Source organism: Pseudorasbora parva, chromosome 22, assembly GCF_024679245.1.
Source record: "Pseudorasbora parva isolate DD20220531a chromosome 22, ASM2467924v1, whole genome shotgun sequence".
Taxonomy (NCBI): Eukaryota; Metazoa; Chordata; class Actinopteri; order Cypriniformes; family Gobionidae; genus Pseudorasbora; species Pseudorasbora parva.
In genome coordinates, this window is record NC_090193.1 from 12,445,961 (window position 1) to 12,463,578 (window position 17,618).

The window sequence follows — 17,618 nt, forward strand, 5'->3', positions numbered from 1 at the left end:
GCCCAATTTAAAGATGTAATATTGTTTGTTTGAAAGCCCCCCCCCCCCCCTTTAAAAAAACAGATCCCTAAAACAATACAGCTCAATATATTATTGTGTTATTTCATCTTAATTTTATATTTGTATATCTGCTGTAGAAATCATGCTGTAAAGTTTGACACTGAATAAAATAAAATAATTTAAATTGCCTTGTAATGTCCAATGCTATGTGTCATAGTCTTACATGAAAAAAGGGTACATTGTTGTACCTCTAATAGACAACAGTGGTAAAATTGTACCCTATAAGGACACATTGTGTACCTTTAAATTTATCATTATACATTTTGTTTCCCAATGTAACAAATTTGTAACGCCGTTCCTTTTCTTCTGAGAGTGCTTGATGCTAGTAGGCTACCTACTAAACTAGACTGCATTTTAGTTTAAAAGGTTAGAATCCTATAAAATATATTTTGTTTAATTTTTTTTTTTTTCAACAAGAAGTGTAGCCTAATTGTAGAGAAACTGTAGAGAAAAATTTGTTTTTGTCAAAATAAAAATATTCCTGGATAAAAAAAAATCAACTAGGCTATCTGGAATTGGTGGTAAAACAGCACGTTTCTGTTGGATCCTCGTTTATTTCTCAGGTTAAAAAAAAACAGGATGATTTCAATCTAACCATGCTTGTGAACAACTACATTTCCCATCGTTCGAGACTACATTACCCATGATCCCCCGCTCCTGCATTTGTCGGATTGTGCTGAGGGAAAAAAGCGTAATATTGTTCCAATGATCGGGAATCAATAACATCCAAACCATCAACATAAATCATCCAGTCATAAATCAAATTGGTAAGATAAAAGCTTTTCATCCAAACAATTGGACAGTGTCGTTTTGTTTTCTTAGAATGACGGCAATTGTCATAAATGTGGAGTTAAAGGAAGCTAGCTGGCTAATGAGTTCATCATCTGCTTTATTAATCATCACACTGTTGAAATTCTTGATAAAAACACTTGATATATATTACATATATGTTTTGTTGAAAAAACTTGTCAGATTACAGCTTTAGTGATACAGTTAGAGATATTTATAGCAATACTAATGTATTGCATACGGTATTTTTTCGCGATATTAAAAACTTACTATTAAAAAATAATATTTTACTTGCAATAATTATTGGATGTTTTATATAAAATTTAAACCCACTTTTCTATGTTAAAAATGATGGCTGTCATTTTGTTTATCGCGTTTCTCATCATAGACACGGAACCTGTCAAACCAGCACGGAAAACGTTTGGTTTCCCTTTTTGTGAAATTGTGATATTTTTCTAATATAATTTAAGCTGTTAAACTTGAAAGCTTTTTTAAAACATCATTGAGTTTCTTTGTATGATAAGGAGAATAATAAAAACATTTTTTTGCTAGTATATTATTTATTTTCTGCCAGACGTTAATGTTTATGTAACGTTATCTTCTCTAGTTTCTTCTATTTAACATGTTGTCTAGTCTCTTCTGTTGTTCTAAACTTTTTAGTGAAATTTCTCACCTTGAAATATCAGAGTTCTTAAAATATGGGTTGACTTAAAGGAGTAGGCCACTTTAAAATGAAAATTAGCCCATGATTTACTCGCCCTCAAGCCATCCTAGGTGTGTCTTTCTTCATTCTGATTAACAAAATAATGTGTTATATTAACACATATATATCCTGAGGCTTCCGAGCTTTATGATGGCAGTGACGGGATCCATTGAGTTTGAAGTGTGTCTTTTCAGGTGAAACCATTGGTCATTCTCAAGAAAAAAAGAAAAATAATTTTATTTATCTAGAATTCTGACCTTCAAAATTCAATTTCAAATTTAAAAGCAGACAAAAGTTAGTCTGCTTTTAAAATGTCCACCTCCACTCCATTTATTATCCTAAATTAGATGCACCTGTTTGAGGTCATTAGCTGCATAAAGACACCAGTCCACCCCATACAATCAGAAAGAATCCAACTACTAACATGGCCAAGACCAAAGAGGTGCCCAAAGATTCTAGATTAGAGACAAAATTGTACACCTCCACAAGGCTGGAAAGGGCTACGGGGAAATTGCCAAGTAACTTGATGAAAAAGGTCCACGGTGGGAGCAATCATTAGAAAATGGAAGAAGCTGAACATGACTGCCAATCTCCCTGGAACTGGGCCTCCATGCAAGATCTCACCTTAGCCCCTTTCACACTGCACGTTGGACCCGCAATATTCCCGGAACATTGCTGGGTCGCCTTCTGTGTGAAAGCAACCTCGTCCCGGGATTGACTACCAAATTCTACCCGGGTCGGGGACCTAGTAATATTGCGGGATTCGACCCGGGATGAGTGCTGTGTGAACAAAAGCCGAAACTAATGCCGCAACGTACACGTAGTTATCGTGCGACTCCTAGAGCTTGTTTTTTCAATAATACAACCCTGCAGTGCCAGAAGAGCTAGTCGGTGTTTTAAACGCAGAGAGTGTTCATATACAAAAGAAACTAAAATTAAACAAGCAGAAATGTGTGCAAACTGGACACAAGTCGAGACCACGGAGCTCCTTACTATCCGCGCTGAAGCTGAGATCGCTCGTCATTATACGTCACATCCGGATGTCACGTGTCAACTTGACCCGGGACCGTTAAGCGTTGTGTGTGAAAGCGCACATATTACGGTATTTTGCTGGCAGTGTGAATGGACCAAATCTAGCGGCCCGGGAACAAATGCCGGGTCGCATTATCCGTGTATTTGCCGGAATCGCAGTGTGAAAGGGGCTCTTGTGGGGTCTCAAAGATCCTAAGAAAGGTGAGAAATCAGCCCAAAACTTCACGGGAGGAGCTGGTCAATGACCTGAAAAGAGCTGGGACCACTGTTTCCAAGGTTACTGTTGGTAATACACTAAGACCTCAATGTTTGAAATCATGCATGGCACGGAAGGTTTCCCTGCTTAAATTAGCACATGTCCATGCCTATCTTAAATTTGTCAATGACCATTTGGATGATCCAGAGGAATCATGGGAAAAAGTCATGTGGTCAGATGAGACCAAAATAGAACTTTTTGGTCATAATTCCACTAAACATGTTTGGAGGAAGAAGAATGATGAGTACCATCTCAAGAACACTATACCTACTGTGAAAAATGGGGGTGGTAGCATCATGCTTTGGGGGTGTTTTTCTGCACAGGGCGACTGCACTGTATTAAGGAGATGATGACCAGGGCCATGTAGTGTGAGATTTTGGGGAACAATCTCCTTTCCTCAGTTAGAGCATTGAAGATGGGTCGAGGCTGGGACTTCCAACATGACAATGACCTGAAGCACACAGCCAGGATAACCAAGGAGTGGCTCTGTAAGAAGCATATCAAGGTTCTGGCGTGGCCTAGCCAGACCTAAACCCAATAGAGAATCTTTGGAGGGAGCTCAAACTCCGTATTTCTCAGCAAAAGGCCAGAAACCTGACTGATCTAGAGAAGATCGTGTGGAGTATGTTTTGAGCTTCAAGCTCAATGGACCCATTACTGCCATTATAAAGCTTGGAAGCGTCCGGATATTAATTAATATATCTCTGATTTTGTTCAATTAGAAAGAAAGTCATATATACACCTAGGATGGCTTGAGGGTGAGTAAATCATGGGGTAATTTTAATTTTAAAATGAACTACTCCTTCAAGTGAAAGAATGCTTGGTCATATTTTTTATTGATCAGATATTTTTATTTTTTTGCAGAATCAGATCTCTGCCTACACCCAAATTTATTCAGAAACTTGGAGGTTTGTGTAAGTTTATGGAAAATGGGTCAGTTTTGCACTGCAGGGGACTGACGAAGAGGGAATGAGCAGGCCATGAGGATTCAACTGAACACATCTAATGGAATAGAGCAGTCTCACCTCTCTGACAAGCAGGTGAGCTTTATATCAGTTGTTGATCAGAATCAGATGAATAAGATATTTATTAGTGTTTATATTAAGCTTAAGAATTTATCAGAATTTGCAGATTTGAATTATAATAGAGCATCTCCTATACTATTGTATTTATTTGAGAACTGCAAAAGGAGCTTGTGATGATTGACTATAATTGCATGTATTGAATCAGAATCTATTAAGATTTTTTTTTTAAACCCAGCAGTCATGGAAGCCAAGGAAAATGGGTCAGTGGACACCAAAAGGTAAGCGAATACTAGGCATGTGTAATTTTCATTTAACGGTAATTGCTGAAGCTTTTATCACAGTATATTGTATTATCACAGCTTTGAATTAGGTTTACAAGTTGTTCTCCTAACAGCAGGGTTCGTACGGGTGCTTGAAATCCTTGAAAGTGCTTGAATTTTGATGTTGTGTTTTCAAGGTTTGAAAAGTGCTTGAATTTTGGATAAAGTGCTTAAAAATGCTTGAAATTGTAACTATTTCTTTTACAACAAATACCTATCTGAATAAATAGTTTGTTTATTAAATGTAGAAATAAAATGTTGGAGAGCCTAAAATGAAACCTGCTGTGCTCGCGATCTGCCCGTCTATTTCCGTTTGACTCCGCCCCCATGTTGTCGTTTCAATGAACGTTAGCGTTTTTTTTTTACGGTCTATGGCTGAAATATGCTAAATACGAATTTTGGATCAAACGGACACAAACCCCACGAAGTGCCTCCTGTAAAGTTTGCAAAAATACATGCAGCTTTTCACTATGGGCGAGTCTGCTCTTTCGAGTCACATGAAAGGTAGGCTAAGTCATAGACTTTCAAGTAAGCTAACTAAAGTAGTTTACTGTAGCCTAAGTTACACATTAGCGCCTATTTGTTTAACTTGCGCTATTAACTGCTAGCTAGGGATTCGCATTAGTGACAGAGTATATGTATAATGTGATAATGTAAGATTAGCATGTCCGTTATGGCATGTTCATTTGTGGAATAGGCAGTGAACGTAGCCACAAATTAAAACCTACAAACATTAGCTCAGTGCATAAAAATAGTGTCAGATGATCATACAAGTAACCATGGGCGTAGATTACACGGGGGACGTGTCCCCCTCACTTTTAATAAAATGTATTTTCGTTCCCCGCACTTTTACTGGGTCTCACCGATGCTAGTCGACCCGCTCCGAGCGGGATCCGAACCGGCGTTACCTGCGCGGGGGCGGGCAAGTTAACAGGGACGCTAAAAACAGCTCTCTCTAATCTCGGTTGATTGCGCGCTTCTTGAGGTCACGGTCAAATGTATTTACATAGAAACCAATGTGAATACATCAAGATTTAAATTCAGAGACAAAAAATAATCTATGCATGACCTGTCATTTTATTCGCATCTAAATATGAGGAGGCGCTCTCTCACGTCCAAAAGTGGATTCGTAGAAACTTACTGTCACACTGGAGCTGCAGCTGAAGGAAAACAATCGTTATGATGATGAAACGTGACGACGACAATCAGACGATTGCGACAATATATATGCTTTATGTGTGTTTTTCAAGCCATCTCAATGTAGGCTATTGATTGACAATAAAGTATAGGCTATCATATGAATAATGCAGCTTTTAATGTTTAGTATCTTCTGCTCACCAAGGCTGCATTTATGTAATCAAAAATAGTTCAAACAGTAATATTTTGAAATATTATTACAAATTAAAACAGCTTTTTTTCTATGTGAATATATAGTAATTTATTCCTGTGATCAAAGCTGAATTTATCATTACTCCAGTCTTCAGTGACATGATCCTTCACTAATCATTCTCATATGAAGAAACATTTATGATTATTATCTGTGTTGAAAACAGATGTGCTGCTTAAAAATGTTGTGGAAACCATGATAGCCTACATGTTATTTTTCAGGATTCTTTAATGAATAGAAAGTTCAAAGGATAGCATTTATTTGCATTCATTAAATATATTATCATCTTTTGTAATATTAAAAATATCACTTGTGATCAATTTAATGCACGTCTGATCAATAAAAGTATTATTTTCTCTCTTTTTTTAATTTTACCACAAATGTTTAGATGGTTTCCACAAAAATTAAGCATCACCATGAGCAGCACAACTGATAATAATCCTAAATGTGTGTTGATGATCAGATCCTCATATGAGAATGATTAGTGAAGGATCATGTGACACTGAAGACTGGAGTAATGATGATAAATTCAGGAATAAATCACACTTTACTATATATTCACACAGAGAACAGCATGGTTTACATTAGAATATATATATATTTTTACATTGCATAAAATCTATGGAGTGTTAATGCACAAGTGTTTGTAGGCTAGTATATAAACCAATTATAAAATCGCACAAAAAATAGGAGAATAATATTATCGATATTAATTAGTGGTTATTGTTCAGCAGTGTATTTGATATCTTGCCCAATTAAAAGCAAGAGATGCGATAAATTATATTGGTCCCAAAAAAAAAAAATAATTTCTGTCCCCCTCACTTCTGAAAAGATGGCTACGCCCCTGCAAGTAACTTAGTGCTGTCAAAAATATTGATATATTTTTCGATCGGTCTGAATTTCGCACGGGATTAGACACATAATTCTACAAATTTCTGCAGATGTTGCGCTCATATCTGAAGTGGGCACATACCGTTATAAAGCCGACCTTTGACATACAAGTAAATAAAATAAAAAATAGCTCCTTTTCCCAGCTAATTAATGGTCAAATACACACAAAAAATGTTACACTGTTCATCTGGGTGTGTATTAACGTAAATACAGCCGTAAACGGTTCAGAAGAATGAGTAACAGGAACAGTGTTTTGATTCCACGCTTGCGTCAGGTCTTAAAGGGGCAGCAGTTATTCAAACTACAAAAAGACAAAAGATCACCTGCTGCTCTTCACTGATTATCTTGTGTAACTTTAACAGATTAATATGTATTTAATTTTACAATAAAAATCCAATGTTATTTTAAATTTAAATACTTGTTTATTTTTTTTAATTCAGTGTCTCACCTGAATACAGTTAGACCTAGGCCTACCTGATTTATTTGTGCTATTGTTTTTGCTTATTTGTTCTTATTTTATTACTGTTTTCTCTTCTTTTTACCATTTGAAGTCAAGCTTTCTTGTGCTGTATGTAAGCTACTGCAACACAATTACCCCATTGTAGACCACGCACTGTAAGCATATTTGTGAGATAATTGTAATGGTAATTGATCAATGATTATGAAAAAAAAGCTTAAGCTTTATCATATAAAGTGATCTCTTCAGAAGAAATATTTGATCGCCTAGACTTTTAATAGACATACACACACAAAAAAGAAATTAATTAAAAATAGAAAAGGTCAATGAGGTACATGTGATTGACTGTCTACCTCAAAGACGAATGTTTTCATTTTTAAAATGTTCAATAAATGAATTGAAAGTGAAGTGAACCCGTCGAGTGATTTTGTTTAGGCTAATTGTTTTTACAATTACCCCAAAGGCAGGTTAGATAGTAAGCAAAATCTACTTAGACAGTGATACATTTAAAAGAAATAAAACTTGTGATTTGGTTAAATATCTGATCCTGCTGCTTTACGAAACACGATTTTGGCCGTTTATAGTATTATCTTTTTAATGTGATGATAAAGTGTACTAAATAATAATTTTGACAATGTATTGGTATGTAATTTACAGCGGTGTTAGGTGCTGGAAAAATCATTAAAATTGACCTTGAAAGTGCTTGAAAAGTGCTTGAATTTGACCTTTGAAAAGGTGTACGAACCCTGTAACAGGTTTAATTATTTTTTTCTTATAACTAAAAAAAAGAACTATGATCATTTAAAGTTGTTGTATGTACGTTTTTGACTTTACTAAAGCATAAAAATACCATAATATGTTAGCAGATATTTAGGAAACATCATGAGTTTATGCATTTGTTTCTCAGAAAAACAATCCTGCAGACAGTTATTCTACTTTAAAATGTGCGTTCTGTGTCGAAATGTCTTTTGTGTTGGTCTGTACAAAACCCCATGTTGTCAGTTTACCCAATAGTATTACGACACCACAGACACCCGACCTAAAAAGCCTCTGTATCCATCTAAACATCTCTATGAATGGAAGCACAATAAAGTGTGGATAAATCAACTCATGAACTGAGTGTGTGAGTCTCCTCGCCTTCCATTGTCAGTTTTGATCGTTCCTGTTGTGTGTCCTCAGACTGGCAACCCGCGTGAGCGTGGGTGAAGGGGGCGCAGCAAACATTATTTTGAATTTGGACTGTACATATTTTTACCTCTAGCTGCCATTCTTACATACAGCACCTTTAAATACAAAAAAACAACATAGAAAAATGTTGCCTATAAAGTAAACAAATGTTTCAAGCAGAGAACAATATTTAACACTTTACAATTAGGTCCCATTAAGTTAACGTTAGTTAATGCATTAAGTAGTTAGTTCATGTTCGTTCACATCCATTAAATAATGTTAACAGATAAAACATTTATTTTAAAGGTGCCGTAGAATGATTTGAAACAATATGTTAAATTGTTCTCTGATATCTACATAGAGGGTATGTGGCTTATTTATGGGCAAAAAATGTCCAGATACAAGTTTACAGGTCCATTTACAACCCTATAAATTGTCCCTAGGATGTAATGCTCTGTTTTTGCCTTATTTGGAAGAGTCATAAATATTAATGTTGAGCTCTGCTCTGATTGGCTTATTTCAACAGCTCACAGCAGTTCAGGTGTTCAGCGAAGCGGCTCGTGAGTCCCGACAGAACACAGACCGACTGAATGACACTTTAAGCAAAACATCTCAAATGGAGATTGCTAAAATGCAGCCTACTTGTTCATTGGTGTTTTCAGGTCATCCATGCGCGAGAAAGAGCTCGTGTTTGTGTGGTTCCCATATTTCAGTAATTAACCCCCCCCAAACAGAGTTTTACCTAAACATGTCCAATCTGGCAACCATATGCATGCGGATGATCTGAAAACACCAATAAACAAGTAAGCTGCATTTCAGCAATCTCCATTTGCGATGTTCTGCTTAAAGTGTCATTCAGTCTACATTTTAGACTTTTTTTCGTCAACGATATTGCATGTTTATATAACGTTAGTCACAATGTAGGCTACACAGTGACTGTGATATACTTTATACAAGCATGCAAAAACATCATAGGCCTACTTCAGTTCTCAAAAATATAAATATATAACTTATATTTTTACAAAATGAATAGCCTTGTCAAATAGGGCTGGGACGGTATGGATTTTTTAAAATTCTCGCGGTTCAGTGGTAAACCGTTTTTAAACCCGTGATATTTAAAAAAAGAAAGAAAAAAAAGACGTGCAACTCTTGCGCGTCTTGTTGTGAGTGCCACACACATTAATCTTTTTCTAATAGTTTGCTCCGTAAATTAAATTGAGAGTATAACTAATGCATGTATGCTATTTTAAATACTGTACTGTATTACAGATATATATAGCCTACATTTTACAATAATAAACGCTCAAACTTCCATTTCATAAGCATGCGTGTTTATTTTCCGTTAGTGAAACAACACAGCCTACAGCCTGTAAAACATTTAAATGATTATAAATAAATAATGGTAATCTTAAGAATATAAGAAAATTCAATATTTGTTTAAAACACATTTGTTTTATAGCCTATTGCACCGCAAAGATGCGTCATGCCGGTCTGCGCTTTGAGATGAATGTGGGACACGAGCTGGATATAGACACCGTCTCGAATATCGTCTTCATGTTTTCTCCTAATGTTATAAAAGCAACACTTGTTGTAAAACGTCTGGAAGGGTGAATTTTATCTCTCACAGGGTGAAGATATTTAGGCTATGTTTGCGTACTATTCTACTACTATACTAGCTGCACTATTCAAATAACGTGCCTCAAGTTTGATAACGAGCACAAACTGTGTTAAATAATATTTCGTCCTACAGTATTTTTCTACTTTACCACAGATGTGAACGGGTGTAATAGACTTAAGCAAACGAAAGGAAGAAAAGTTTATAATTCCCTACAAAAATGAGTGCGGAAAAGAAAAGAAACGAGATGTCCCAAGGAATAAAATGGACTAACGTTAGGCCTATTGTTAAAATTCACAGAAATTGGAATATCAGATGACCAGATTGCAAAACAGAATTAAAAATCTGGCAAATCTTAAATTGGGCTGAGCCTCCCTCTCTCATTCGGCATGAATCCATAGCCTGTTTTCATGGCTGCGACGTAACATCTGTAAATGTATTTCCCTTATTAAAGCTTTGTGCTTCACCCCTGTGGTAAAAATCACGTAAAACAGCGTTCACATAAAAAACACTAGGTCAATATTATAGTTCGAAATTATAGTTTTAAGAAGAAAATAGTATGAAAGGAGATTTTAAAATAAAAAGTGCACAGCTCCTCCTAAGTGGAAGCAAGTTACTTTTTTCCCCTCACGTGCATACTAGCGCGGATGAGTCCTTATTCAGGTTAGTAAAATAACAAAATGTAGTTTTTAATTGGAAAATATATTTATGGAAAGAGATAAAATACAGAGTAGCCTATAGTAAATTATATCTTTTCATACAAATAAAAAAAATCACAAAAAAGTGAACATGATAGTTTTTCTAGCAAAAAATATGAAGGCTGAAATGTAAATCTCAGACCCGCGGTAGGCATCACATGACCGCGGTAAAACGGTAACAGTCCCAGTCCTATTGTCAAATGACTGTCATTTTAACTTATATGGTGGAAAAGGTGATGTTTGCTAGAAGGATCGAGTGAACGATCTGTAAGCAACGTATCTACTGTTGTATTTTGTAATACAAAATAATATCCACCTTTGTCATTAGACACACTATTTAGTTTTATATGGTACTTGGTGTTTCCTATTGTTACTGTACTAGCATCTTGCATCATCTAGACAATGTGGTCTCTCTAAGAAACTTTAAATTTAATCAGAAATTGTTTAAACAGCTAGTCAATACGTGGATAAATCAGTACTTACTGCTTGCAGGAATACAGTGTCCCCTTTCTTCAGTTTAAGACGCTGAGCAAAGCTTGTTTGAAATGGGCCGAACAAATGCACATGTTTGGACAGATGCAAATGTTGGGGGCGTGCATATAAATGATCCCCAACGCTTGCGTCACGGTTGGGTTTATGTTGAGAAGCAATTTTTTTCTGTGGTGTTTTTCACAAACAAGATTTACATAAGAAGTAGGAGGCAATGGTGTTTGAGACTCACAGTATGTGATCTCCATGTACTGAACTCTTATTCAGGGTGTCCGCGGGGTTTTAAAAAGTATTAAAAAGTGATAAATCAAAATTGTCAAATTTAAGGCCATTAAAAGTGTTAAATTTGGCCTCAGAGGTATTATTTCTTTCCAAATTAGGTATTATTTTTTCAGACTATCAGGTGTCCTATTATATTGAAATTCTATCTGCGTTCGCGTTAGTTCGTTTAAATATGGGCTTTAGCATATCTGGGCACATAATCAAAGATCTTTCGTCTCCGTCTCAACGTATGTTTGATGCTGACGTCATATTCAGTGGTCGTTCGGCATCATCTCAGAGCACAGCGCGCTCAACAGAAGTGGCTGGCTTACGTTTTATTTTAGACTTGCTTCAAGGCATATCTTCAACGACTATCCTCATAAGAGCAATCTTAAACGATGTATATATATAGTCTAAAATGAACAAAGAGTTGTGAGAGAATGAGGCGCGATCCATAGATCCGCGTGTCTGTCTGCTCTTAAAGGGACAGCAGCCAATAAAGCTTCCTGTCAGTAAAGTTAAAGAACAAAGGGAACAGAGAAAATGACTCGCTGCGCTTGACTAAATAACTTTTGTAGCTTTAATAAGGATTAACTATTTAATTTAAAGTTTATGCAGTGCAGACTGAATATAACTTTGATAACTGTATTAAATTTCTGTATATTTCCTTACTGTTAAGACAGGAAGGGCAGGAATAAACATGACATTTATTATGGGTTTATGTTAGCATTGTTTTAAGTTTACTTAAATTAAAAACTGTTATATTTTTGAAATCCTAATAATGAATGTAAAAAAAAAAAATCAGTAACTGTATTGATATCAGTAATACTGGCCTTCATTCATAAAAAGATGCCATTTAAACAAGTATTTAAAATATACTGTCTTTATGTTGTTTCTACATTAATTTGATTAACTGTGAAATTATTATATTAAAAACGTACAAAAACTTTTTTTATTGCGATTAATCACAGAAAAAATGTGTGATTAATCTAGTTAAAGTTTTTAATCGATTGACTAGTTTTTAGTATTTTGTTTAATTCAACAACTTATCACAGTTATAGAAATGTAGTATTTGGCTCAGGTTTTGTTGTTGGGAAAAAAACACTAAATAATTTAATTGCTGAATTACCAATTATTAATTGAAATCAAATGTGTGTGCAGTAATGCTTCTCCTCAACCAACTTTTGTGAATGTTGAGATGTATTTTCCTGTGTCTGAATGATAACTTATAACAGATTTCCTCCTGCTGTCGATTCTAAATCTATTCTTTTTTGTTGGTTATATATGTCAAAATCTGTGTGAATAATAGAAAGGTCGCTGATTAACACTTGCAATTCAGTGTCATGATGGTTTTAAAAAATATTCTGAAGGTAGTAAAAAAGGTATTAAAAAGTAGTAAATTTAACTTAAGGATTGCTGTATATACCGTGTTATTATTTCACTATGGCAAGGTTAATTCAATTTTTCATTCTAGGGCACCTTTAATAGTGTATTAGTAAATGTTGAAATTAACATTAACTGAAATTAATAAATTCTTCAGAAGTATTTTTCATTGTTAGTTAATTTTAACTATTGAATTAAAGGGTTAGTTCAACCAAAAATGAAATTGATGTCATTAATGACTCATCCTAAGGTCGTTCTACACCTACGACCTCCGTTCATCTTCAGAACACAGTTTAAGATATTTTATATTTAGTCCGAGAGCGTAGACAGTATAGTGTGCATACATTTGGATATGTCCAGAAAGGTAATAAAAACATCATCAAATTGGTCTCTTCCACATTTGTTTTCCTCAAACCTGTTAACCTCAAATAAAGATTCAAACGGTCATGAATCATCTTATTGATTCATGATTTGGATCGCCATTGTCACGTGATTTCAGCAGTTTGACACGCGATCCGAATCATGAATCAATAAACTGATTCATGACCGTTTGAGTCTTTATTTGAGGTTTGAAGTCAGAGAAGAGAAGACAATGCTGAATAAAGTCGTAGTTTTTGTTATTTTTGGACCAAAATGTATTTTCGAAGCTTCAAGAGATTCTAATTAACCATCTGATGTCACACATGGACTAATTCGATGATGTTTTTATTCCCTTTCTGGACATGGACAGTATAGTGTGCATAAACTTGGATATGCTCTCGGACTAAATATAAAATATCTTAAACTGTGTTCCCAAGTCTTACGGGTGTGGAACAACATTAGGGTGAGTCATTATGACATAAATATCATTTTTGGGTGAACTAGCCCTTTAACTTATCGCAAAACCATGGTATGCAATTTTTCACCGCTAGAGGTCACTTATTCAAAACAAAGGCATAGTTTGATGTCGCATACATTTCACAGAACATTTATTATGCAACAGACATTATATGCGGCTAACGCGTTGCTAATATTTCAACATTAAGTGTGTTGAAAGTTATGTTATAATGCTACTCTGTGCATTTGCTTGATGGCTACTATGAGACACTTGTTACACACTGCAGCTAGATCGATACTAGGCATGGTAAAACATGGTAATATCGGTAAATCATAAAACGAGATCCAAACACCTCCCAAATCCCTTTCACATATAAATAAATATTGGCTGAGGAGATGTGCAAGAATAGTGCAGGCAATCTACTTTTAACATTCTGTGCCACCTTAGAAAACAAACACTATGCCCTTTCTGTGACAGCAGAGCTGTTGTCTGATGTTTAGATGGCCTCTCTTTATTACACAAGGGTAGAGCCATGGTAACCGGGCTGAAAATAAATGGTTTGCATGGCAACTGCTGCTGATAATTTTTTATCAGCAGCATTGGTTTTATTTTAAATGTTAACACTGTCAGTTGTACAAGATTGGAATATTTTTACAACACTGATTTGACCAAAGCAGATTTTCCTGAACAAGTGCAAATGTAATAAGTGATTTGAGCACACATCCTTTCTCTGAGACCCCGCCACCAGAAAACAACCAAACCTTGAGGAAAAAAAGTATTTGAACACCCTGCTATTTTGCAAGTTCTCCAACTTAGAAACCATGGAGGGGTCGGAAATTGTCATCGTAATTGCATCTCCACTGTGAGAGACATAATCTAAAAAACATATCCAGAAATCACAATGTATTCTTTTTTTAACTATTTATTTGTATGATACAGCTGCAAATAAATATTTGGTACAGTAGCCTTTGTTTGCAATTACAGAGGTCAAACGTTTCCTGGAGTTTTGACCAGGTTTGCACACACTGCAGGAGGGATTCTGACCCACTCCTCCACACAGATCTTCTCTAGATCAGTCAGGTTTCTGGCCTGTCGCTGAGAAACACAGAGTTTGAGCTCCCTCCAAAGGTTCTATACTGGGTTTAGGTCTGTTGACTGGCTAGGCCACACCAGAACCTTGATATGCTTCTTATAGAGCCACTCCTTGGTTATCCTGGCTGTGTACTTCAGGTCATTGTCATGTTGGAAGACCCAGCCTCAACCCATCTTTAATGCTCTAACTGAGGGAAGGAGGTTGTTCCCCAAAATCTCGCAATACATTGCCCCGGTCATCCTCTCCTTAATGCAGTCGCCCTGCCCCATGTGCAGAAAAACAGCCCCATGCTTCACAGTAGGGATGGTGTTCTTGGGATGGTACTCATCATTCTTCTTCCTCCAAACACGTTTATTGGAATTATGACCAAAAAGTTATATATTTTTAGTTCTTTCTCACCTTTTTAGGATCGTTGAGGCCCCACAAGGTGAGATCTTGCATGGAGCCCCAGTCCGAGGGGGATTGACAGTCATGTTCAGCTTCTTCCATTTTCTAATGATTGCTCCAACAGTGGACCTTTTTTCACCAAGCTGCTTGGCAATTTCCCTGTAACCTTTTCCAGTCTTGTGGAGGTGTAGAATTTTGACTCTAGTGTCTTTGGACAGCTCTTTGGTCTTGGCCATCTAAGTAGTTGGATTCTTACTGATTGTATGAGGTGGACAGGTGTCTTTATGCAGCTAACGACCTCAAACAGGTGCATCTAATTTAGGATAATAAATGGAGTGGAGGTGGACATTTTAAAGGCAGACAGGTCTTTGAGGGTCAGAATTCTAGTTGATAGACAGGTGTTCAAATGCTTATTTGCAGCTGTATCATACAAATAAATAATTCAAAAAATCATATATTGTGATTTCTGGATTTTTTGTGTGATTGTCTCTCACATTGGACATGCACCTATGATGACAATTTCAGACCCCTCCATGATTTCTAAGTGGGAGAACTTGCAAAATAGCAGGGTGTACAAATACTTATTTTCCTCACTGTATATTATCATATAGCCTACCAGAGAGGCAGAGAAAGCTGTCACTTACAGCACACATAAAACTTTAGGAGTTTAGGAGTACTGATGAAGATTGTATAGACATGAAATATTGTTAAATCATACTAATGCATCAGTTAAATATTTTTCACTCACTAACAGTACTGTGGAGAATGGGCAGCTTACTGATCCCGCTCACTGGGCTGTAGCGGACGTGGTCAATTATTTTAAAGCGACAGGGTTTGAGGAGCAAGCCAATGCTTTCCAGGATCAGGTAGGGATTCACTTTCAAATTTGCTCTACAGTGTCATGACATGTTTTTTTTTTTTCTTCTTCTTCTTCTTGGTTTTTTTCTTATTTAATAAGATTGACTTAAAAAATTATCACAAATACTATCATTACATTTAATTTGAGTTATTTATTTTATTTTATTTATTTATATATACACTATACATACATTCACCGATCAGGCATAACATTATGACAGGTGAAGTGAACAACACTGATTTTCTCTTCATCCTGGCACCTAGTGGGTGGGATATATTAGGTAGCAAGGGAACATTTTGTCTTCAAAGTTACGCAACACACTGTGATTCACTGTGTATTCTGACACCTTTCTGTCAGAACCAGCATTAACTTCTTAAGCAATTTGAGCTACAGTAGCTCGACTGTTTGATCGGACCACACGGCCAGTCTTCCATGTGCATCAATGAGCTTTGGCCATCCATCCATGTGTTTGCTGCACAATACTAATATTTTTTGACATTTATATGAACCAGCCAGGTGCATATGATTAATACTCAGAATATGTTAATGTATTTAAATAATTACAATTGTTTAAATTATTTTTAGTTACTTTGAATATAATGTCTGCTCAATGAATAAATGTAAATAACAAAAACAGCTGACATTTAACAAAACATCATTGACTGGACTGAACAAACTAAGACATTATTATTCTACATATCAAACATTAGAATTGTAGGGTCATTTTCCAAATGTTTCCCAAAAGTTCTGACCCCCACTTAGTCCTTAGGTTTCTCAAAAAGACTAGTGTAATGGCATGGCTTGCATTTACATGTCTGAGGCAAATGTCTACATCATTAATGGGCATTTTTTAAAACCACAGCATCCATTTTTGTATTTTATTTATTTATTCATGGCTAATCTTTAGCCAAATAATTTACATGTTCTTACACACTGACAGTACATGTATGATCAACTCATTTTACCAGCAATGTACAAAATTTACTTTGATATGCATTTTTTAATACCTACGAGTTAATTTCTCAATTACGTTCTGCTGTATATGAAATAGTCATTTGACAACAGATTCAATTCTCAAGCACAAGTTGTTCTATTTGATAAGACAATCACAGTATGAATCTATCATGATCTGATTTGGGATTTGAATGAATTCAATCATGTTAATGTGTGTTTATTTAGTTATTCATTTATTTATTTGCTAATCTGCCCCCTACAGGAAATCGATGGCAAATCCCTATTATTAATGACTCGTAATGACGTTCTGACCGGACTGTCAATAAAACTGGGTCCTGCACTGAAGATATATGAGTATCATGTCAAGCCTCTCCAAACCCAACATTTAAAAAGTAATGTCTCATAGCTGCTGCAGCCATGTGGACGCATGGAAGACAATCACAGCAGGGAAGCGCAGGGTAACTGCAGAACTAATACATTTTATGCATCTTAACAAACATGGTGAATTTATTGCTTTTAAAGTCTCATTCTGCTGTACAGGCACATTTACAGTTTTCATTACCTTTGTTTAACGGTGTGTTCATTCAGATTTGACTTTGTGTGCTTGTACATAAATCTTTATTGTTTTTAAGATTAAACTGAAGCATTAAGATGTTTCTGTGTAATGCATGATGGAAGTGAGTTTGACAACATTGCCGTCACAGTTGAGATTTAATTAGTTTGTTGGTGTTTATTTCTCTTTTGTTTTTTTCTCCGTTTTAATAGATAAAAAGGTGTTGAGACAAATTGACAGCACAAATGATCAAATGTTTGAAAATTATGATAAAAGCTCAATGCATGAGGTTTGTTTGCAGGAATCCTGTCAGAATGACAGTGCTTTGTGCTGCTATTAATTCTTTATTTATTTCATTCTGTAACTAACAATGTGATTCCTGATGAATTGGTGAACTGTTGTTGTTGACAGACAGCACAACA

General features: G+C 35.6%; 1 protein-coding gene across 2 annotated transcripts; it reads left to right on the plus strand.

Moving 5' to 3' along the window:
- Positions 1 to 695: 695 nt before the first annotated feature.
- samd13 (sterile alpha motif domain containing 13) lies at positions 696 to 17,358 on the plus strand. 2 transcript variants are annotated; one of them, XM_067431227.1, is made up of 5 exons: positions 696 to 827; positions 3,705 to 3,880; positions 4,101 to 4,143; positions 15,585 to 15,696; positions 16,906 to 17,358. In XM_067431227.1, exons 3-5 carry the CDS (start codon positions 4,106 to 4,108, stop codon positions 17,047 to 17,049), a joined length of 294 nt encoding a protein of 97 aa, XP_067287328.1. In that variant the 5' UTR covers positions 696 to 827; positions 3,705 to 3,880; positions 4,101 to 4,105; the 3' UTR covers positions 17,050 to 17,358. The 2 variants fall into 2 exon arrangements, with proteins under 2 accessions (XP_067287328.1, XP_067287327.1); XM_067431226.1 differs by having other exon boundaries at positions 4,104 to 4,143.
- The last annotated feature ends 260 nt before the right edge of the window (positions 17,359 to 17,618 follow it).